Source organism: Trifolium pratense, linkage group LG3 (genome assembly GCF_020283565.1).
Source record: "Trifolium pratense cultivar HEN17-A07 linkage group LG3, ARS_RC_1.1, whole genome shotgun sequence".
In the NCBI taxonomy this organism is placed as follows: Eukaryota; Viridiplantae; Streptophyta; class Magnoliopsida; order Fabales; family Fabaceae; genus Trifolium; species Trifolium pratense.
The window spans coordinates 28,283,313-28,307,502 of record NC_060061.1 but is presented as its reverse complement, the minus strand read 5'-3'; the positions used below and the strand labels follow the sequence as shown (position 1 = coordinate 28,307,502).

At 34.6% G+C, this 24,190-nt stretch overlaps 2 protein-coding genes and 1 pseudogene across 4 annotated transcripts; 1 reads left to right on the top strand and 2 right to left on the bottom strand.

Moving 5' to 3' along the window:
* Nucleotides 1-3,324: 3,324 nt before the first annotated feature.
* Nucleotides 3,325-7,292, bottom strand: LOC123915739 (anthranilate phosphoribosyltransferase, chloroplastic-like). 2 transcript variants are annotated; one of them, XM_045966956.1, is made up of 10 exons: nucleotides 7,063-7,291; nucleotides 6,829-6,972; nucleotides 5,994-6,155; nucleotides 5,824-5,907; nucleotides 5,514-5,702; nucleotides 4,789-4,879; nucleotides 4,626-4,685; nucleotides 4,363-4,481; nucleotides 3,676-3,810; nucleotides 3,325-3,592 (listed from the first exon to the last, which is right to left on the bottom strand). In XM_045966956.1, the coding sequence occupies exons 1-10, from the start codon at nucleotides 7,261-7,263 to the stop codon at nucleotides 3,566-3,568; spliced, it is 1,212 nt and encodes a 403-aa protein (XP_045822912.1). In that variant the 5' UTR covers nucleotides 7,264-7,291; the 3' UTR covers nucleotides 3,325-3,565. The 2 variants fall into 2 exon arrangements, with proteins under 2 accessions (XP_045822912.1, XP_045822910.1); XM_045966954.1 differs by lacking the exon at nucleotides 3,325-3,592 and having other exon boundaries at nucleotides 3,730-4,319; nucleotides 4,355-4,481; nucleotides 7,063-7,292.
* Nucleotides 7,293-8,696: 1,404 nt separating this feature from the next.
* LOC123914486 (anthranilate phosphoribosyltransferase, chloroplastic-like) lies at nucleotides 8,697-13,150 on the bottom strand. Of its 2 annotated transcripts, XM_045965682.1 has the most exons (10): nucleotides 12,926-13,150; nucleotides 12,692-12,835; nucleotides 11,857-12,018; nucleotides 11,687-11,770; nucleotides 11,377-11,565; nucleotides 10,161-10,251; nucleotides 9,998-10,057; nucleotides 9,735-9,853; nucleotides 9,047-9,181; nucleotides 8,697-8,963 (listed from the first exon to the last, which is right to left on the bottom strand). In XM_045965682.1, exons 1-10 carry the CDS (start codon nucleotides 13,121-13,123, stop codon nucleotides 8,937-8,939), a joined length of 1,209 nt encoding a protein of 402 aa, XP_045821638.1. In that variant the 5' UTR covers nucleotides 13,124-13,150; the 3' UTR covers nucleotides 8,697-8,936. The 2 variants fall into 2 exon arrangements, with proteins under 2 accessions (XP_045821638.1, XP_045821636.1); XM_045965680.1 differs by lacking the exon at nucleotides 8,697-8,963 and having other exon boundaries at nucleotides 9,101-9,691; nucleotides 9,727-9,853; nucleotides 12,926-13,146.
* Nucleotides 13,151-18,623: 5,473 nt separating this feature from the next.
* LOC123914897 lies at nucleotides 18,624-23,618 on the top strand (annotated as a pseudogene).
* The last annotated feature ends 572 nt before the right edge of the window (nucleotides 23,619-24,190 follow it).

Here is a 24,190-nt window from a genome sequence, read left to right as displayed (position 1 = left end):
AATAAAAAAATGCAAATTTAAAAAAAAGAAAAAGAAATTAAAATTATATTTTTTGTTGTCTGTAAAAAAAAATTATATTTTCTGTTTGGGATTAAATTAAAATTTAAAGTTGTTATGGGTAGTTTTCATAAATATGGCATATGGGGTAATTGTACAAATAACATAAGTTATTATTGCTTCAAAAAACATAAGTTATTATTATATTCTTAAAACCTGCTTGACCTGCAAAAGCAGGTAATATTTAACTTTCCCATCATGGGAGACCTAGGAGTCTTTCCCATGCTAGAAAGGGCCGTCAATCAATGATTGTAAATGACCACAAGTCTCCATAGCAATGACCTCTTTATCAAGCCATTACTGTACCACTTGTGATCTACTTAAACTAACACGAGTTTTTTTTTTAATTGCCCCTAAATTTTTTTTTTTACAACAATACCCCTGTTTTCAAAAAAATTGGCGTAATACCCCTTCTTTGGGACAAAAACTGACGTGTTGCAGGTCCCCTCTGATGGCGGAACTGACAATGACGCCATCACATGGGCATGGCGAAATTGGCAATTACGCCATTGACCAAGACCTTTTCCTGTTCTTTTTTTGTTTTCCGCTCAAAGGAGGGAAGACATCTAAGCCGTCTGATGAATATCAGTGATTGTGATGAAAGACTTATGGTGCAGCTGCAGTGGACCTGCGCGTAGGATCAACATGGGTATAAATACCCCAAACCATCAGAAAAATTCATTTTATAAGTTTATTTCTCTCTCTTCCTTTTCTTCCTCTCACGCCGCTTTCTCTTCTCTCTCTCAAGAACCGATGAATCTTCATCGGTGTTAATCATGAACACAAAAACAACGGCGGAGGACCACCGCCTTGCCCAGATACCGGCAGATAATACACCGCACCGGCTGGTTTTCGGTGGTGGCGACACCGCGCCGGAAACCTAAAACCACCCCAAAAAACCCCAAATTCAACCAAAAAATCCCAAATCTCTTACTAAACACTTATTTACGAGTTTTGAACACAAATCAAACCCAAAAACTCCGAATCTAAACAAACACAACAAAACCCAAAAAAAAATAAAAATCTGCTACCTTTCTTTTTATTTTGTTTCGGATTCTTCTTTTTCTAGCCCTGTTTATGAGGTTTGTTCGTTGTTATTTTTTTTATATGGGCTGAAAAGTGTAGTGATGGAAGTGGTAGTTTTGGTTCTGTATTTGTTCTACATCTCTTTTTTTTTTTTTATGGTGTTGATGATGTTAAAGGTGATTTGTGAATGAAAGCAGTGGTGGTGATTGTGTTGATGAAAGACTTAATATGATGAAGATGAAAAATGGTGGAATGAATATAGTGGTGGTTGTGTGTTGATCTGCAGAAACAGAGATGGAGGTGTTTGTGTTGGTTTTGAATATGGTGGGTGGTTGAGGAAACTTGTGGAGGGGAGGACTAGAAAACAAAAATAAAAAACAAAAAATAAAGGTGGGTTAATGGCGAGGATGGGAGTTCCGCCATCACAAGGACATGGCGAAATTGGCAATTCCGCCACCTACTTCTGCTGTCAGCGCATAGAAATTGTCCCAAAAAAAGGGTATTACAGAAATATTTTTGGATTGGGGGGCATTGCCGTAATAAAAAAAAAATTGGGGGACATTATAAAAAAAAAAATCAAAACATATCTTGTTGACAATTTTGAAACTAGAATATTATCCTAGATTTAAACGGTTTACAATTAAAATTCAATATCGGGGACTCATACATTTAATTACAAGCACCCACCAGTATTCAATATATCGAGTAATGAGAAGAGTCAGCCTACATTTTCCTCTCACAAAACTTCAAAACAAAAATGGCTGAAAACTTTGTACCCTTTGCAAAAACACTTTTCGCCTAATTTCAGAGCAACTGCCAAGCAACTTCAAATCTCGGATACATAATCACTAATCAGCTATAGCAACGGCAATTGGGAATTAAAATCCAAAGTGTTTTTTAATCTTTAAAAAGCTCGGTAACACACCTTTAAGCGCACCATTAACATGGGGTTTTGAAATTGTCGAGAAAGGTGCAAATCAACTCATAAAACCAAGGGAGAGGAAGATGACAGCAAAAGAAAGGGCTATGAATTTTCAGTGCAGCAGCTGGCACTCCTGACAGAGGTAATGACGGTCACTTGCGGTGGTTTTGAGCGTTTTCCGTTCCAACAGCCACAGATCACAAAGAAGCGATGATGTGAGATATGAAAAAAAAAAAACAAAAAAAAAAGAATAATAGAGCTGACATGTTGGCTGACATGTTGACTGAAGTTACTTACCGTGACAGAGATCACTGGTGAACTTGCTCCAATTGTGAAAATAAACAGCTCAACAGGCAGAGCATGAGATGGAGAATCTGAATATGGTGCTCATCTTCATGAGCTGGCATCATGGTGGTCAGAGCAACTTCAAGAAGGGTGGCTATTAGGGTTCTCAAAGAGATGGAAATTCGGCTCACCCCTCCTTTAGATTCATACGACTATCCCGGCAATGAAGCTTCCCATAAATTGGAAAATGGTGTGTGGCTGAGGATGAGGTTTTACTAGTAAAGGGTTCGATTTGGGGGGTTTTGTTCCATGACCTGATGTTAACAAAAGGTAACAGATTGATCCCATCTCTCACACCAGATTTCATAGGATGAAGAGAAATGTGTGGCCGAAGAAATGTTTTACCGCGTCCCCATGGCGGGCGTCAATGTTCCCGTCTGAAAACATCAATCAACCTCAGGAATGTTGATGGTGAGAGATATCCGGCAGTGGTGGATGACCTTTACAGTGAGAATGGTAGCCGAGGGGACCTGCAAAAGGCACTCAGATGCCAAAGTCAGTCTCAGCATATATATAGTAAAACAGTGAGAAGATGAGAGATACCTGAAGACAACTCATTCTTTTTTTATCAGGAGTGAGAGGGGCTCCTTCACAGGCCTTATGTCTTTGGGTCATAAGGCAACGGGGTCACATACATTAGGTAGGACCAACATCCTAATAAATCATACCTTAGCTCAATCGTTTAGCATAACACAAACGTAGTTGGTCTATCCTGTTTCTACTCACTCAGCTATCCCTGTGTAGTATGAGCAAAGTTTTTGGGACCAAATAGCTTAGAGATGAAGGCGCTCTGAATGATCAAGTGGTAAAACAGTTTGGTACCAAACAGTTCCAACAAATCATAGTGACATCATCAGATCAGATGAAAATCGGTTGTCAAACACAATTCATCTTTGAGCCATTTGTTGAAATCTCACAATAAAGTTTTACAAGAATTAAAAAAATGTTAAGTGTCATAGGCTATACATATCATCTTCCAAAATGAAATAACCACTTTTATTATCTATAATTGAAACACAGTTACAATATTCCCAAACTAGAGGGGAATGTTACATTTTGAACGGTTCTGAAGGATAAATATGTTTACAGTCGATAATAATTTAAATTCCTTTTGTATATCTATTCGACAATACATGTACAGTATCAGGCACCTTCTTGTATGAATCCAGTTTACAAAACAAAATTCTGGTTCACATGAAATGACCTGGGCATATTTTATATGTCCCCTGCATCTTTTATTTTCTGCAATAACAGGATGCAAAAGAATGTTAGCAACACATGAGTGCAATGAAATTGGTAGATGCAGAATCCAAAATTTAACTCACATTTGAGATATCCCTCCACAAGTTGAGAGTCTTGAGAGCTTTTCCTGATTGTTGTGTTTCACGCGCCAAAGACACCCCTTCAGCTAGGTTCCTCACAAAGCCACTGACCAAGAGAGCTGCTGCAGCATTGAGAACCTAGTTTGTACATAATGTGTTATGATACTACTAATGTGTACATACTTAACGAGTGATCAGAGTACCAAGAGATAATGCAGGACATATATGAATTTCAGTATTTTACAGAAAAATTGAAACAAAAAGAGCAATAGAGAATGCGCAACTAATTTAATTTCAGTAAAATAGTTGTCTCTAGAATGGCAAGACTTTTTTTACTTTATGGGAGAAGTAAAAGTATACACCATCCATATCTCATCATCATGAAATCTTTAATCTTGACATAATTTCATATTATATTCAATTTCTTCAAACACAAGCAAAGCCATAAGCCCGTAGCAAAATGAAAAGGTTAGAATCAAAATGATTCACATAGAATTTTAAGTAACAGGATCAAACTAAGATAGAAGGGAATATATTCCATCTTAACCAAATTTTCATAAACTCCTAGCCAAAGTTGCATTGAAAGCATTATTATATTTTTCATTCCATGGGCAGCATCCCTCCCATCAGCTACACAAAAAATACCACCGTCTAAGTTTTCTATATGATTAAAAAAACAAGTATACTCACAAAAGCATCGGCAATAGGTCCTCTCTCTCCATCCAAAACACGTTTGAGAACCTCTGCATTGTATTTTGGGTCACCGCCTTTTAAGTCTTCAAGAGTGCACCGAGGAATGCCAAACTCCACTGTTCCAATAAACAATCTAATGTAAAGTGTGCAAAGGTATGCATGTCCAGTAAAAGATCCATTACAACACCCAAATAGTAGCATATGAACTGTATCAATTCATAACAGAAACATATAAAAACCATCAATTATCATATGCTTACAGGGATCAAATGAGAATTTATCAATCCTTTCTGGAGTAACATCAAGCAGCAGACCAGGTCCTGAAGGTAAAGTCGAGTCAGAACGTACCACACAAGTCAGATTCAGACACCAATGTCTTTCAAATAAATGATTTCAAGATGTAAAGCAAGCAAGAGATCTCACCAAGAGGACTAATTTCATCCAAACCTTCAGAGTGGACAACTAAAGCTCTTTTCATGCCAAATCTATCAAGTGTTTTGGCCATTTTGAAAACCTATCCAAAAGGCCAAGACAGAAAGCTTATTAGGAATGACAGAGATGGAGAAAAACGACAAGAATTAGATCCTCAACTCCTCTGTCTATTTTTTCTTTTTGAGAAGATATAAAAAATAAGAAACCAAAAATAAATGTTTTTGGATTTGACCATCGTGTGTGTCAATTTTAGTATTATACTACAACCACATCAACAAAATAGGATGACCCTGAGCATTTTAAAAGTTCTGATTTGAACAGAAACATTCTTATATGGATGAATTAGTCAATCAATCGATGATCTACATTTCTTTTGAAGGATACAAATGCAATGATTGTTAGGTAAAGAACCAGGAGACAAAACCTCAAAAGCGGAGCTCGGTTGCTTCGCAGTCAATGTTTAACGGAAACAATAACTAAAATCGGATGATATAAATACAAGAAAAAGGGTTAAACTTGTTTAAAAAATTTCAATATAAACCAATTAAATATGAGGTTTCACAAATATCAATCTTCACAAAGAAAAATGCTATGAACAAATAGATTTCTTATATTTTTCTCCATTTTTGATTGAATATTCTTAACAAGAAGTAAAAGGTAATTGAGAATACATTAGTACATTGTTGATCAATTAATTTATCTGTGATGGAACTTACCAAGTCTTCTGTGTATACACCAACAACTGCAAAACGGGCTTGTGCTGGGTTTAACATTGGACCCAATATATTGAATACAGTTCTTACTTTGAGCTGCTTTCTTACAGGTCTGACAATCTTCATTGCAGGGTGATACTTCGGAGACATCATAAATCCAATTCCCACTTCACTCACACACTTTTTAACCCCCTGATTTGCAAAAACAGAAAGAAATAAAAAATTACTCAAATGCTTTTATCGCTAAAAATATGTTTTTAAGAAATTCTACTAGTCAACAGAGAGGGGCAGTAAACGAGTGATTTGCATTAACCTGAGGACCCAAGTCAATAATGACTCCCAATGCTTCTAACACATCAGCACTTCCACATGCGGAAGAACTCGAACGACTTCCTTGCTGCAACAAGGAAACACCCAATATTCATCACACACCAAAGCAGGAACTCATTTAAATCTCATTCTCAATTAATAACAGAACATCACCTTTGCAACTTTTACTCCACAAGCAGCAGCTAGAATGGAAGCTCCAGTTGAAATGTTAACAGTGTTTGCACCATCCCCTCCTGTTCCCACAATGTCAACCACATCAACCAAACCTTCAACCTTCGTAGCATGTTTCATCATAGCCTTCGCCAACCCCGCAATCTATCCACACACATTTAATAAAATAAAATAAAACATTTCAATCATCTCTTACTCAATTGTTCCACATTTTTTTTAGCTTACACCTATGTAATACCGACACTTCAAATGGAAGACATGTTTAGTGTCCAACACATATAGTTAGATTCAATTACTTTTATTGTCTCAAATTATTACTGTAGAGTCTGTTTGGTTTACAAAAGGTAAATACCAGACTGAACAACACGGGACAAAACAACGCAAAACAACACGGGACAAACTTTGAAGGTATTGAACAACTTTTTATCTTGTACGATATTTAATGAAGAAAAAGTATTTTTGTATTTTAAACAATTTGTGCTTGAAACAAAAAATTGTAGTGTGGTTTAGTGAGGGACAAATTTTTATCAATCTCCTGTCCTCAAATTTATCAAGTCCTAAAAACAGTTTTAAAACCAAGCACAGTACAATCAGTCCCTTAATTGTTAGCAGATCAGACACATTCATAGTGTCGTTGTCGGTATTGTGTAGGCATTTTTGTCGGTGCTTGGTAGGATTGTAAATGTATGCCTCCCAAGTTATTATGTGCATTTATGATAATGTTGAATAGTCAACGGAAATTGTTTAGTAAAATCAGCAAGACTGAATAATTAAAACAATTTGAAAAAGAAAAAAAAATAGTGAATGAGTATGTTACTTCTTCAACAGTTTCTCCTTTAGCTCTCAGAAGCACAAGAAAAGCGCTAATCAGAGATTCATTAGCTTCATTCAACATTAAGTGAAGACAAGATTCGGCTTCAGATTCGGACAAATCAACACCATTAATCAACGATTCAATTAGCTACAAAACACAGAATAACCTGAATCAATAAAAGAAATATCTATCACATAATTAATTTAAAAATAATGAAGAATTGATTAATTGACCTACCTGCGTAACAGATTCAATGGGAGGAACAACATTGGGACGAACGGCTATGTTAGCAGCAGCAGCAATGGAAGTGGTGGTTCGGTGAATCGGAGAAGAAAATGGATAGGTTAGGGAAGAGGTTCGGAGGGAGAGGTTCGGAGTGTGAGAGCGGTGAAGGAAGTAAGAGGAAGAGAGTATGGAGGAGAAGATAGTTTGAGCCATTGGGTTTGGGTTTTGGTTTTGTCGAGTCAACTGTTTTGTAACGTTTATCTATTTATTGAGTAGAATTTTTTTGTTTTTTTTGTTTTTTTTTTTTACAAAAAGTAGATTTTTTGTTTTCAGAACACGGAATATTTTTTATTTTTTATTTAATTTTAGTAATAATATAATTAATAAAAATTGGTCTTTTTCATTTTCATTCTCCAAATGGGATGTTATCAAATTAAATTAAATGTATTAAGAAATTGAGCAAGTAGGAGATTTTGATACGGTGAACGTGAAAAACAATGTTTGAATTGGTTTTGAGCATAATCTTTTTTTTTTGTCGGTATGAAGATGAGCGATACCTGAAGACAACTCATACTTTTTTTATCAGGAGTGAGAGAGACTCCTTCATAGGCCTTATGTCTTTGGGTCATAAGGCAACAGGGTCAAATATTCATTCGGTAGAATCAACATCCTAATAAATCACGAGGTTTACTTTTGCCACCCTACTGATTATGGACCGCGCCCTACGAAATTATCAATATACCCTTGTCCGCTCCACTACTTAAGTAGCGGACAACCCCCAAAACACCCTACCTTTATAACGTCCGCTACTTAAGTAGTGGACGCTATAATTTTCAAAATTTCATTTCTATAACGTCCACTACTTAAGTCACGGAAGGGTAAAAAAGGAAATTCGTATTGCGCGTGAGTAACCAGGAGGGTAGAAAAGTAAATCTCATAAATCATACCGTAGCTCAATCGTTTAGCATAACACAAACGTAGTTGGTCTATTCTGTTTCTACTCACTCAGCTATCTCTGTGTAGTATGAGCGAAGTTTTTGGGACCAAAATATTTGGTACGGGCCACAACCATGGAGCGTCAAGCCCAAGAGGTGAAGGCGCTCTGAATGATGTTTTCTCTCCCAACCCCCCTCAATTCTTTTCTACCCCCTGAATTTCCGTTTTTGCCCCTGGGGTACTGCGGTTTATACCAACCGAAATAAGCTGACATGCTGATAAATTTCGGTAACCACTTACCGAAATCTGGGACATTTCGGTTCGCAGGTACCGAAACAATTATTTCGGTAAAATTCTACCGAAAATGGCCTAATTCCAGCGACCAACATACCGAAATCTAGGACATTTCGGTTCGCAGATACCGAACAAGCTGACGTTCGTTTTTTGTGTACCGAAAACGCTAATGTTCGGTTTGCAGTTACCGAAATGGTCTAATATTTGGCTTCGGTGAATACGAACCGAAGTTTTTTTGGCAAAAATGTTTCAAACCGCAAGGGGCAAACTTGGATTTTTGAGGGGTAGAAAAGAATTGAGTCAGATGAAAATCGGACGTCAAACACAATCCATCTTTGAGCCATTTGTTGCAATCTCACAATAAAGTTTTACAAGAATTAGAAAAATGTTAAGTGTCATAGGCTATACATATCATCTTCCAAAATGAAATAACCACTTTTATTATCTATAATAATTGAAACACAGTTACAATATTCCCAAACTAGAGGGGAATGTTACATTTTGAACGGTTCTGAAGGATAAATACGTTTACAGTCGATAATAATTTAAATTCCTTTTTGTATATCTATTCGACAATACATGTACAGTATCAGGCTCCTTGTATGAATCCAGTGTACAAAACGAAATTCTGGTTCACATGAAATGACCTGGGCATATTATATGTCCCCGGCATCTTTTATTTTCTGCAATAACAGGATGCAAAAGAATGTTAGCAACACATGAGTGCAATGAAATTGGTAGATGCAGAATCCAAAATTTAACTCACATTTGAGATATCCCTCCACAAGTTGAGAGTCTTAAGAGCTTTTCCTGATTGTTGTGTTTCACGCGCCAAAGACACCCCTTCAGCTAGGTTCCTCACAAAGCCACTGACCAAGAGAGCTGCTGCAGCATTGAGAACCTAGTTTGTACATAATGTGTTATGATACTACTAATGTGTACATACTTAACGAGTGATCAGAGTACCAAGAGATAATGCAGGACATATAATGAATTTCAGTATTTTACAGGAAAATTGAAACAAAAAGAGCAATAGAGAATGTGCAACTAATTGAATTTCAGTAAGATAGTTGTCTCTAGAATGGCAAGACATTTTTTACTTTATGGGAGAAATAAAAGTATACACCATCCATATCTCATCATCATGAAATCTTTAATCTTGACATAATTTCATATTATATTCAATTTCTTCAAACACAAGCAAAGCCATAAGCCCATAGCAAAATGAAAAGGTTAGAATCAAAATGATTCACATAGAATTTTAAGTAACAGGATCAAACTAAGATAGAAGGGAATATATTCCATCTTAACCAAATTTTCATAAACTCCTAGCCAAAGTTGCATTGAAAGCATTATTATATTTTTCATTCCATGGGCAGCATCCCTCCCATCAGCTACACAAAAAATACCACCGTCTAAGTTTTCTATATGATTAAAAAAACAAGTATACTCACAAAAGCATCGGCAATAGGTCCTCTCTCTCCATCCAAAACACGTTTGAGAACCTCTGCATTGTATTTTGGGTCACCGCCTTTTAAGTCTTCAAGAGTGCACCGAGGAATGCCAAACTCCACTGTTCCAATAAACAATCTAATGTAAAGTGTGCAAAGGTATGCATGTCCAGTAAAAGATCCATTACAACACCCAAATAGTAGCATATGAACTGTATCAATTCATAACAGAAACATATAAAAACCATCAATTATCATATGCTTACAGGGATCAAATGAGAATTTATCAATCCTTTCTGGAGTAACATCAAGCAGCAGACCAGGTCCTGAAGGTAAAGTCGAGTCAGAACGTACCACACAAGTCAGATTCAGACACCAATGTCTTTCAAATAAATGATTTCAAGATGTAAAGCAAGCAAGAGATCTCACCAAGAGGACTAATTTCATCCAAACCTTCAGAGTGGACAACTAAAGCTCTTTTCATGCCAAATCTATCAAGTGTTTTGGCCATTTTGAAAACCTATCCAAAAGGCCAAGACAGAAAGCTTATTAGGAATGACAGAGATGGAGAAAAACGACAAGAATTAGATCCTCAACTCCTCTGTCTATTTTTTCTTTTTGAGAAGATATAAAAAATAAGAAACCAAAAATAAATGTTTTTGGATTTGACCATCGTGTGTGTCAATTTTAGTATTATACTACAACCACATCAACAAAATAGGATGACCCTGAGCATTTTAAAAGTTCTGATTTGAACAGAAACATTCTTATATGGATGAATTAGTCAATCAATCGATGATCTACATTTCTTTTGAAGGATACAAATGCAATGATTGTTAGGTAAAGAACCAGGAGACAAAACCTCAAAAGCGGAGCTCGGTTGCTTCGCAGTCAATGTTTAACGGAAACAATAACTAAAATCGGATGATATAAATACAAGAAAAAGGGTTAAACTTGTTTAAAAAATTTCAATATAAACCAATTAAATATGAGGTTTCACAAATATCAATCTTCACAAAGAAAAATGCTATGAACAAATAGATTTCTTATATTTTTCTCCCTTTTTGATTGAATATTCTTAACAGAAGTAAAAGGTTAATTGAGAATACATTAGTACATGGTTGACAGGGCCGTCTCCGAGTTTTAGGAGGCTCTGTGCAAAATATAAAAGTGGCTCCTTAATAAAAAAAAAAAATTACAAAAAATATGATTCTTATTCTTGTAAACATATAAATTATCAATATTAAACCAATTGCATTAAATCAAATGGGACAAGAAATACAAAATAATTATCTTTGTTTATAACGTCAAAAAGGAACCTCCTAATCTAAGGTTAAATTTTATGCAAAGATTAAAATGGACTAGAACTATATTTACGAGTATAGATGACTAATCTATTGATACTCATATGATATTTGATGAACATTAACAATATATAACTATTATTTCAGGGCCTAAAAATTAATCTATTAATATACATCTGATATTTTATAGGTATAAATAATATATAAGCAATATTATAGGACCTCAAAATTTTGAGTTGAGGCCCTCAAAATTTTGAGGCCCGATGCCGTCTCACATCTTGCACATGTGTGCAAGCCGCCACTGATGGTAGATCAATTAATTTATCGGTGATGGAACTTACCAAGTCTTCTTTGTATACACCAACAACTGCAAAACGGGCTTGTGCTGGGTTTAACATTGGACCCAATATATTGAATACAGTTCTTACTTTGAGCTGCTTTCTTACAGGTCTGACAATCTTCATTGCAGGGTGATACTTCGGAGACATCATAAATCCAATTCCCACTTCACTCACACACTTTTTAACCCCCTGATTTGCAAAAACAGAAAGAAATAAAAATTTACTCAAATGCTTTTATCGCTAAAAATATCTTGTTAAGAAATTCTACTAGTTAACAGAGAGGGGCAGTAAACGAGTGATTTGCATTAACCTGAGGACCCAAGTCAATAATGACTCCCAATGCTTCTAACACATCAGCACTTCCACATGCGGAAGAACTCGAACGACTTCCTTGCTGCAACAAGGAAACACCCAATATTCATCACACACCAAAGCAGGAACTCATTTAAATCTCATTCTCAATTAATAACAGAACATCACCTTTGCAACTTTTACTCCACAAGCAGCAGCTAGAATGGAAGCTCCAGTTGAAATGTTAACAGTGTTTGCACCATCCCCTCCTGTTCCCACAATGTCAACCACATCAACCAAACCTTCAACCTTCGTAGCATGTTTCATCATAGCCTTCGCCAACCCCGCAATCTATCCACACACATTTAATAAAATAAAATAAAACATTTCAATCATCTCTTACTCAATTGTTCCACATTTTTTTTAGCTTACACCTATGTAATACCGACACTTCAAATGGAAGACATGTTTAGTGTCCAACACATATAGTTAGATTCAATTACTTTTATTGTCTCAAATTATTACTGTAGAGTCTGTTTGGTTTACAAAAGGTAAATACCAGACAGAACAACACGGGACAAAACAACGCAAAACAACACGGGACAAACTTTGAAGGTATTGAACAACTTTTTATCTTGTACGATATTTAATGAAGAAAAAGTATTTTTGTATTTTAAACAATTTGTGCTTGAAACAAAAAATTGTAGTGTGGTTTAGTGAGGGACAAATTTTTATCAATCTCCTGTCCTCAAATTTATCAAGTCCTAAAAACAGTTTTAAAACCAAGCACAGTACAATCAGTCCCTTAATTGTTAGCAGATCAGACACATTCATAGTGTCGTTGTCGGTATTGTGTAGGCATTTTTGTCGGTGCTTGGTAGGATTGTAAATGTATGCCTCCCAAGTTATTATGTGCATTTATGATAATGTTGAATAGTCAACGGAAATTGTTTAGTAAAATCAGCAAGACTGAATAATTAAAACAATTTGAAAAAGAAAAAAAAATAGTGAATGAGTATGTTACTTCTTCAACAGTTTCTCCTTTAGCTCTCAGAAGCACAAGAAAAGCGCTAATCAGAGATTCATTAGCTTCATTCAACATTAAGTGAAGACAAGATTCGGCTTCAGATTCGGACAAATCAACACCATTAATCAACGATTCAATTAGCTACAAAACACAGAATAACCTGAATCAATAAAAGAAATATCTATCACATAATTAATTTAAAAATAATGAAGAATTGATTAATTGACCTACCTGCGTAACAGATTCAATGGGAGGAACAACATTGGGACGAACGGCGTTAGCAGCAGCAGCAATGGAAGTGGTGGTTCGGTGAATCGGAGAAGAAAATGGATAGGTTAGGGAAGAGGTTCGGAGGGAGAGGTTCGGAGTGTGAGAGCGGTGAAGGAAGTAAGAGGAAGAGAGTATGGAGGAGAAGATAGTTTGAGCCATTGGGTTTGGGTTTTGGTTTTGTCGAGTCAACTGTTTTGTAACGTTTATCTATTTATTGAGTAGAATATTTTATTTTTTTTTTTTTTTTTTACAAAAAGTAGATTTTTTGTTGGGTGCTGTTAACATGTGCATATATGGCACATGTTAAGATTTCTATAATTAGAAATTTGCATTTAATATTATAAACGAATTTAATGCTTAAAAGATATAATACACATGTTTCGAGAAAATATTTCTATATTTGTATTCTTAACATGTGCCTTAGGTGCACATGTTAACATTTGCCTTTTTTGTTTTCAAAACACGGAATATTTTTTATTTTTTATTTAATTTTAGTAATAATATAATTAATAAAAATTGGTCTTTTTCATTTTCATTCTCCAAATGGGATGTTATCAAATTAAATTAAATGTATTAAGAAATTGAGCAAGTAGGAGATTTTGATACGGTGAACATGAAAAACAATGTTTGAATTGGTTTTGAGCATAATCTTTTTTTTTTTTTGTCGGTATGAAGATGAGAGATACCTGAAGACAACTCATACTTTTTTTTATCAAGAGTGAGAGGGACTCCTTCATAGGCCTTATATCTTTGGGTCATAAGGCAACGGGGTCACATATTCATTCGGTAGGATCAACATCCTAATAAATCACGAGGTGTACTTTTGCCACCCTACTGATTATGGGCTGCGCCCTACGAAATTACCATTATACCCTTGTCCGCTCCGCTACTTAAGTTGCTTTAGGAAAAGTCGATGTGATGAAAATGACAATGATGAGGAATACAATCACCCGATAAATCTTTTAGAGTCAATTATTTTAATCTATTTAAAATTATTTAAACTTTAATTTCAATTTTATCTTTTTATTTTCACCCATTTATAAAATTGATCTCTCATTTTAAATGATATGACATACAATATGATGATATATAGATTTATTCAAGTTTATTAATTATTTATATTTTATTAATTAAGTTATAAAAATGAGTAATTTTTAAAATTAAAATTGAAGTTTTTAATGAGTTTTATTATAATTTTATGACTTTTGATAATTCAATTTTACTAAGTTCTATAATACTTCATTTAAAATATGTTAAATTATTTTTATGGGAAAAAAAAGAAGTTAAATTATCATTTTTAAATACCAAAACTTAGTTGAAGGATCAAAACCGTGTGATTTTAAACTAGAGGAATTATTCAATCGTTAGATGGTCCAGTGGTTATTAGCGTTGGACAATTTGGACTTGGTAGGGACGACCACAGTTTGATCCCACAACTATGATCGGGAGTGGCTGGAACCACTTGATATCAAAACTGACCCCCTGAATCATATTATGCGGTTCAGTGGACCAGATACCGGTGGTGAAAACCAAAAAATTTAAAATAAAAAAATAGAGGAACTAATTTTGTGAGTAGGTCAAAAATAGAGGAACTAAATCTATCAATCGTTAGTTGGTTCGGTGGTGATTGACGTTGGACTTAGTAGGGATAACCACAGTGTGATGCCCTGCAATTACCATCGGGAAAGGACTCAAACCACTTAATGCCAGAACTGATCCCTAAATTATATTAGGCGATCTAATGTGCCAAATACTGTGGTGAAAAAAAAATGGTAACTAAATATACTTTAAATTATTGTATTTTATTCAAGGCATGCATACTTTATGACAATCTTTTTCTAACGTGAATGAATCTAGCAGGTTGCATTATTTTGCATTTTTTTTTTGTACACAGGGAAAAGAAGAAAAAAAAAACAAAAAGCAAAAACTATTTAGAAAATAAAGTTTCGCCAACATCAGTGAGTAGGAGGAGGGACATTCCAATAGGCGGAGTAGCTATATGAGAGTAGGATTCAGGGTTGTGAGCTCCAAGTTTAGCTAAAAAATCTGCGCAAGCGTTGTCTTCACCAAGAGTATGAACATAGTTTAATATTTTATATTATAAGCTTGTATACACAAGCAAACCCTAAACCCTAATTTGTTTTCCATGTTTTTTCTCCATTTTATCTTGCAATTTTTATTAAAAAATAATATAATTTTGTCTTGACTAAGATTCGAACTTGCAACCCTTCAGTGCAAGGCAATATTTCCAACCACTATGACAAGTATACCAATTGTAATTAAAATTATGTGCAATAATTGATAAGCACCATCAATTTTAAAACTATATCATATCAAAATTATTGTTGACTATATTATCCATCACGAAATATTTTTATGTCTTTCCTGATCAATGATTTTTTTTCTACCGGATCATAAATTTAGAGAATAATTATCATGTGAGATTTGGAAAGTTATTATCACGTGTGATTTGGAAAGTTATATCTATATTCTCATACTATAACACCTTCAACAATATTGAAATCTATTAAAAAAAATCATCTTTCACATTTCAATGTCTCGTGTTAACAACTTCACCACAATTCGACTTAATTTACTCTAGGGATGACAATGGGTAGGGTATGGGTAGGGTACTATAGTACCCATCCCCATACCCGCAGTTTAAAAAAATACCCGTACCTATCCCCATACCCGCGTGGGTAACGATCTTTGTCCCCGTCCTCATACCCTATGGGTACCTAAGTACCCATACCCGTTACCCGCATTTTTGATAAAAATAAATCGATCGATTATAAAATATCATATCGTTTTAATATAATTATTTTTTTAAAAAGATTTTAATGTTGACTCAGAAAAATTATAAACAAAAAATTTACCAATCTCATGTTAAAGTTTATTTCCTTGTCACATTGTGTTTATATTATAAATAAACATTTTTATTAAAAATGTCTAATAATTTAATTGTTGTATTTTTTTAAATTGATATATATATATATATATATATATATATATATATATATATATATATATATATATATATATATATATATATATATATATGGGGTTTTCTAACTTAGACCCTAGTTAGGTCTAAGTTAGCAAGGTGCACCTTTTCAATTGGACCAAAATACCCATTCTTTTAATTTTTGAAAGAATAGAGCTATTGGGCATTTCTGTAATTTTACCAACATATACACGCGCCCCCACATTCTTTTCCCAAAATACCCATTAATAGACGCGGATCCAGTGTCGCGCGCGTACCGGAGGACCATGGTTACAGACCGTTGATTTCCATCAGACAGCCAAGATCTGATCTCATCAAGACTGTCTGATCAATCAGACATCCCAGATCATCCTGATCCATCAGATTCCAGCGCCTGCGCCACACTGGATTACAACATGGAGAGAGAAAAATTTGCTTTTTAAAAGTAGGACACGTGTCACACAATGGTTGGCTGGGCGTGATTTTTGTTCATTTAATACTTTGAACTCAATTATTTCGTTGTAAATTAATTTTTTATTTTTTTATTTTTATACCAAAATTCATAATTTTTTTTTGTCTACAAATAGAGACTTGGTTCGTTTGATTTGGACACCGAAAAAAAAAACGCAATTTTTCACTACCTTAATCTCATTTTTTGTCTACTAAATACGTTACTTGTGTGTTGTAATTTAACACGCACCACTCAACCAACTCACTGAAACCATTATACCAGGAAAATAGTAGATAATATTCTGGAACTTTTGGTGTATTTTATGAAATTTTTGGAGACCTGAAACTATTTTTAGTTAATTAAATGAGATAAAACGGTAATTAAAAACTAATGTTTGCTTCTGAAACCATTTTACTGGTAGAATGGTTGCACATAGTTGTATTCTGAAACCATTTTACTGGTAGAATGGTTTCAATGAGTAATTTTATTAATTGTGTTTGCTTCTGAAACCATTTATCTGGTACAATGGTTTCAGAGAGTTGTAATCTGAAACCATTTTGCTGGTAGAATGGTTTCAGTAAGTTGATTATTAGTCATTTGCTTCTGAAACCATTTAGCTTGTAGAATGGTTGCACATAGTTGTATTCTGAAACCATTTTACTGGTAGAATGGTTTCAGTGAGTAATTTATTAATTGTGTTTGCTTCTGAAACCATTTATCTGGTACAATGGTTTCAGAGAGTTGTAATCTGAAACCATTTTGCTGGTAGAATGGTTTCAGTAAGTTGATTATTAGTCATTTGCTTCTGAAACCATTTAGCTTGTAGAATGGTTGCACATAGTTGTATTCTGAAACCATTTTACTGGTAGAATGGTTTCAGTGAGTAATTTATTAATTGTTTTTGCTTCTGAAACCATTTATCTGGTACAATGTTTTCAGAGAGTTGTAATCTGAAACCATTTTGCTGGTAGAATGGTTTCAGTAAGTTGATTATTAGTTATTTGCTTCTGAAACCATTTAGCATGTAGAATGGTTTCAGAGATTTGTACTCTGAAACCATTTTCCTAGTAGAATGGTTTAAGTGAGTTGATGTAAGGTAGTGAAAAATGAGATTTAGGTAGTGAAAAATTGGGTTTTTTTTTTCTGTGTCCAAATCAAACGAACCAAGTCTCTATTTGTAGACAAAAAAAAAATATGAATTTTGGTATAAAAATAAAAAAATAAAAAATTAATTTACAATGAAATAATTGAGTTTAAAGTATTAAATGAAAAAAAAATTAACGCAGCCAATCATATGCTGACACGTGGCCTTTCTTTTTTAAAAAGTTTCTCTCTCCGCGTGTGGGCTGCAGCCACGCGCGTCTGTCGGCGCGTGTGATGCACGCGCTTGGATTTTGTGCAATCACACGCTGCCATGTGTCCTGGGGGGTGGGAAAAGAAGGTGGGGGCGCGTGTACTGTTGGGTAAATTACAGAAATGCCCCTGTTGCTTTATTCTTTCAAAAATTAAAAAAATTAGTATTTTTGTCCAACTGAAAAGGTGCACCTTGCTAACTTAGACCCAACTGGGTCTAAGTTAGCAGCCCCCTATATATATATATATATATATATATATATATATATATATATGTTATTATATAAAAATATATATAAAATAAATAAATATATTATGTGGGTATGGGGCGGGGTGGGTACTAAGGTACACATACCCGTTCATTTTTGCGGGTAATTACTCATACACGTGCCCGTACCCAAAATGCGGGTTTTTACCCTACCCGTTATGGGTATTTTTGCGGGTGCCCACTGGGTATGGGTCAAATTGTCATCCCTAATTTACTCAGAGGTGTGTCTAAACTTTCATTTTGTTTTGTGATTTATTATCTTTATTCCTGAAATCGATATTGTTTTAAAACTTTATGCTAACCTTATATATATATATATATATATATATATATATATATATATATATATATATATATATATATATATATATATATATATATATATATATATATATATATTTAAACAGGTCATTTGAATCCCAATCATTTATCTGATCGGGAGAAGTTGGTTAATGAATTGCAAATTAGATATCTGACCTACTACGTTGAGTTTTGCGTAACCGAAGTTAGTATAGTTCCAAATTTTTTAATAGATTGTTTTTTACACCAAAATTCTCAATTATTTATATTTAATTTTATTTTATATGTTATTTCTATTAAAATTATGATACCGAGTATTGATATTAGAATTTTCACACACAACACAATTTTGCATTTAGTGACAAGTCACAATGATCGTGTTACAGCAAATTTCTATACATCTGGTAATGGAAGCGACAAGTCACAATGTTTTGATGAAATAAAGATGTATAATGACTGTAGATATTTGTCGGCATGTGAAGCTGCTTGGAGGATATTTTCTTTTGATATACGCTATAGAGAGCCTACGATTGAGCGACTTAATTATCATCTTGAAGATGAGCACACTGTTTTATTTGAAGATAACGAGCGTATTGAAGACGTTCTAAACAAACCAAAGAGTCGCACATCAAAAATTTTGGCATGGAAGGATGCAAACAAGAAATTACCAGAGGCAAAAAATTTAACATATAGTTGATTCCCAACTAAGTTTGTGTGGAAAGAAAATTTGCATCATTGGGCTCCAAGACAAAGAGGTTTTTGAATTGGAGGAGTTCACTTTGCACCACCTGGTGCGGGTGAAAGGTTTTATTTGATGACGTTGTTAAACTACGTCAAAGGTCCTACTTCTCTTGATGAATTAAAAACAGTGGATATTTAAAATATGATAGTTTCAAGGAAGTCTGTTTTACAAGAGGTTTGCTAGATGATGATAAGGAGTATATAGAGGCAATAAAAGAGACAAGTCACTGGGGTTCAGGGACTTTTTTAAGGATAGTGTTTGCAACATTATTGGTGTCAGATCAGCTGATTAGGCCATAAATAGTTTGGACTAGTACTTCACATCTTTTGATTGATGACATTTTGCACAAACAGAGACGCTTGCTTGGTGCTCCAGGTATAAAATATTTTCATCTATTTCTATAAAATCATACTTATTAGTTGTTTATTTTTTTACTCATGTAACCTTGCTTATATCACTTTTTATATTATTTATAGTTTATTAAATTGTAGTTTTTTAAAATTGGAAAAAGAATTTTGTCAAAAAAAAAAGGAAAAAAATTGATATTTTTTATAAATACCCTTTATTTTTACGTTAATGTATCCAAACATAAATCAATTCTGTTTAACTCACTTTTAACCAAAATCAAATCTATCAAACTCAAAATCAATTTTTTTTTGCAATACAGCAAACACAACCATAGTCATGTCACTAATCACATTCATTATTTTGATTTTAACATTGCAGATTTAATATTAACCGATGATCAATTGATACAATATGCACTAGTAGATATTGAGATGATGTTACATAGTTGTGGGAAGAGTTTAAAAGATTATCCTTCAATGCCTAGAGAAGACACATCATTAGTTCCTGATATACAAAATAGTTTAATACACGACGAATTGAATTATAACAGACAATCATTAGCTGAGGAACATGTTAGATTGATGCCAACTATGACTTCAGAGCAACGTAAAGTATATGACACAATCATGACAAGAGTTAACGAAAACAAACCTGATGTGTTTTTTCTTTATGGTTATGGCGGTACAGGGAAGACATTTATCTGGAGGGCCATGTCAGCCGCATTACGCTCAGAAGGTGAGATAGTTTTAATAGTTGCCTCAAGTGGGATCGCTGCATTGCTTATACCTGGTGGTAGAACAACACATTCAAGGTTTTGTATTCCTCTAAATGTTGACGAGTTTTCAACATGTACCATAGTTCCTAAAAGTCCTTTGGCGCTATTAATACATAATGCATATGGGATGAAGCACCAATGATGCACAAACATTGTTTCGAAGCTGTTGATCGAACTTTAAAAGATATTCTCAAGTCTGTTGATGAAAAAAATAAACACATTCCCTTCGGTGGAAAAATTGTTGTTTTTGTCGGAGATTTTAGACAAATTCTACCAGTAATACCCAAAGGTACAAGGCCAGAAGTTGTTCATGCTACTATTAATTCTTCGGTTCTTTGGAATTTTTATGAAGTTTTAACATTGAGTAAAAACATGAGGCTTCTCGGTGGTGCTTCGAGTGCAGACGTTGAACAAAAAAGATTGTTTTCTGAATGGGTTTTTGGTGTTAGCGATGGAGAAATTGGAGATGACAACGACGATGATTTAGAACTTGACATTCCATCAGATTTATTGATTCCAAATTCAGGTGATCCTCTTGCTTTCTATCGTTGAAAGCATCTATCTCCAACTTTTACAAAACATGAACGATATAACGTATTTCCAAAATAGAGCTATACTAGCTCCTAAAAATTCAATAGTCGACACAATAAATGATTATATGTTGGATTTAATTCCTGGTGAAGAAAAAACATATTTGAGTTATGATACTCCACTCACACAAAATGTAGACGGTCAAACAGTGGATGATGTTCATACTCCCGAATTTTTTAACGCGATTTTTCCGTCGGGACTTCCAAATCATAAGTTGAGACTTAAAGTTGGAGTTCCAGTTATGCTATTAAGGAATTTGAATCAAAAATTAGGATTATGCAATGGAACAAGTTCTCTTGAAGAAAACGTGCTCTTGAATAAAAAATTATTTCATGAAGTAATATTGGTGATCAGGTTTTCATACCTAGATTTTCTCTGACACCATCTGATGTGAGAGTTCCTTTTAAATTTCAACGGAGACAATTTCCTATAATGATTTCTTTTGCGATGACTATTAATAAGAGTCTGAGACAATCTTTAAAGCATGTTGGGATATATCTTCCGTCGCTAGTGTTTTCACATGGCCAGTTGTATGTTGCAATTTCAAGAGTTACTTCTAGAAAAGGATTAAAAATATCGATCATCGATGACGACAGTGAAGATACGACTAAGACTTCAAATGTGGTCTATAAGGAAGTCTTCCGTAATATAACATAATTTTCTTTGTATGAATATTTTTCCAAAATTATTGTTGAACTATCGTTTAATGTTACTCAACTTTTTTCATATACCTTACATTATTGGAATTATCATATCTTATTTAATCATTATATATCTCACAGCTAATCAGACCCATGCACCGCACGGGTCGATGTTCTAGTTGGCAATAAGTTTTCACTTTTATTGAGTAAAAAAAAAGTTTCCACTTTTATATTGTTAGGATTCGGTACAAAAAACGTGAACATTCCGATACACGTAATGTTTTAAAAAACGGACTGAACATCGAGCCGTTGAGACCTCTGGTTCATGATTCAATCGGTTGAACCGTCATTAAACCGGATAATTAATAAATAATTTTTTTAAGTATATATGAGAGTAAAAAATATTGTGGATTCTAGGGTGAGGGCTTAATTAAGTCTCTCGCCGGTGTACCACTAATCTTAACCATCAGATTAAATTGCCCCACATGATTTCAATACTCTTTGCCACACTAAATTTTGGTCTCCCCTTCTCTCTCCAAACGTCCATTTTCATAATTTCCTTTCAGATTTTAACCTTAATTTTGCCATTCATCACACTTGAAATTAAGAAGATGGAATTTTTATTTATTTTAAATTAATTTATGAATTGGATTTGTTGGTGTTTTATGTTGGCCTCATTTTGCTAAAACAAATGTCCAAGCTAGATGTGGAACTACATGCTTCCAGCATCCAGTACAAGCAAGATGTTGCATAGAATGCTTCAACATTGGATACCACATCCAATGGGTCGGGCCCGTTACGTTGTGATCTCGCGCCATTTTATATTTATGGAATCCACGTGATTTTTACTTGTGCACCAAGTAGTGCCGTTTCTTATGGTTCAGATGGCGGCCATGACCTAGTTTTGTTTCTAATCAAATCATCCATTTTGTTTCTAATCAAATCAACCATTTAAGGAAACAAAACATTTGTTCGAAGAATATTCCTTGAAGGAACTTTTGATCCTGCTGAGTTTTCGAAGCCCAATTCAAGACTTAGCCCATGCTAGCGCAGGTTATTTAAAGGAAGCCGACACCATTGTACAAACCACCGAAACCAAAATCAATATTTACAACGATGTAGTCTTTTAGGGTTTCGTGTCATGTAGCCACTCTCTAGGAGAGTTGGTGTAAGTGAACCACTCGGGTTGTGAGATGGTCACTATGTCCTCACTCAGAAACCTTTAGGTAATGAGTAGAGTGTTGTAATATCTCTAGAGCTTCTAAGCAAGGAGATAGTGTGTGTGAACCATTCCTAAGATTTGAAGTACGGAATTGGTGAATGTTTAAGAAGTGTGTCTTAATCTACAAGTTGTTATGTCTACGATCACAGTGGTTGTGATTAAGAGGAGTTGAGCGGAGGTTCTCATACCTAGGTGTGTCTTAGGTAGAATATAGCACGGGTGGTGATTAGGTGATAAGTTGTAAACGGGCAAGTTTAGCTTTGAACTAATACTATCATAGTGGATTCACTCTTGGATTGGTATCCCCCAAATTAGGTGACGTTGCACCGAACTGGGTTAACAAATAACTTGTGTTTTACGTTCTGCACTTTATTATTAACTTGTCTGTACTGGTACGAGATGGTTAAGCATCGCGTTCAACATCAGTATACTATCGCTCCTGACAAATGTTGGAGCATCGTGTAGAACATATACTGTTTACGTTTTTCAGTATCTGTTGTTAATGTTATATGCCTTGCCATATTATTCATGATAGACCAGATGTTTCACCATCCTGTACAACATCTGGTTCTGCTATACCAGAATTTCAATTGGTATCAGAGCAGGCATCCTGTTCTGTTTTCTGGATGAGATCCTAGGGAAGATACTTTCTGGTTGTGGGCAAGAAAGGAATACTAAAAAATTGTTTGAACTTGGAGAAGTTCATATTGATTGAATGATCCATAGAAGTGGAGGATGGACTATTTATGACAGGGTGTGTATTAAACCTGTCTATTGTTGTTCAGGCGTGTGGATTTGGTGATGAGATGCAGTATGGTTTGATTTATTTTCAAACCTGTGTTAAACTGTTGCACCTGGTGTGTGGAGTTTTGCGCAAAGGTTATTGTGACTCTGAGCCTGATGTTGAGGATGATGTGCTAAACATCATGTCACTTGACAAGAAGAAAGTTGGGGTGTTAGTGTCTCTTCTGTCGTCTTAGACAATGTCTCTGGAAATCTGTGTTTTACCATAGATAGGAGCTATGAGAAGTGTTACTAGAACAATATTTTCTTATGCCCTTGTCATGCAAACAAGGGGGAGATGTCTCTTTTATGAGTGTTAACTATGATGTTTGATGTGGTGGATATAATATGACTCATCCACTGCTGATTTATACCTGATGAGGTATGTATCTTATATAGTGTTATCTTCTGTTGTAGTAGCTCTGTGCACTATGTAATTGATGTGATGAAGATAGTATAGGTTTGTGTCTTATACTTATGATCTTCATGCTATATTGTTGGGGTTTGGTAGTTGGTAGGTATGATAAGTTGTGCTGCTAATGCCTGATGTGCTACCTGATGCTTAGACATCTGTTAATCCGTGTAGTGTAGTATTGAATCTGTGTTGCTGTATGCTTATATGCTGATATGGATGATAAAATTGAGGGGGAGTAAGAATTGTTTTTTGATTATCATTATGATAAGCATGTGTCGATATATTCAGGGGAAGTGAAATTAATTTCTCTGATTCTGATATTGAGGGGGAGTAGCATAATGAAGTAAGCAGATA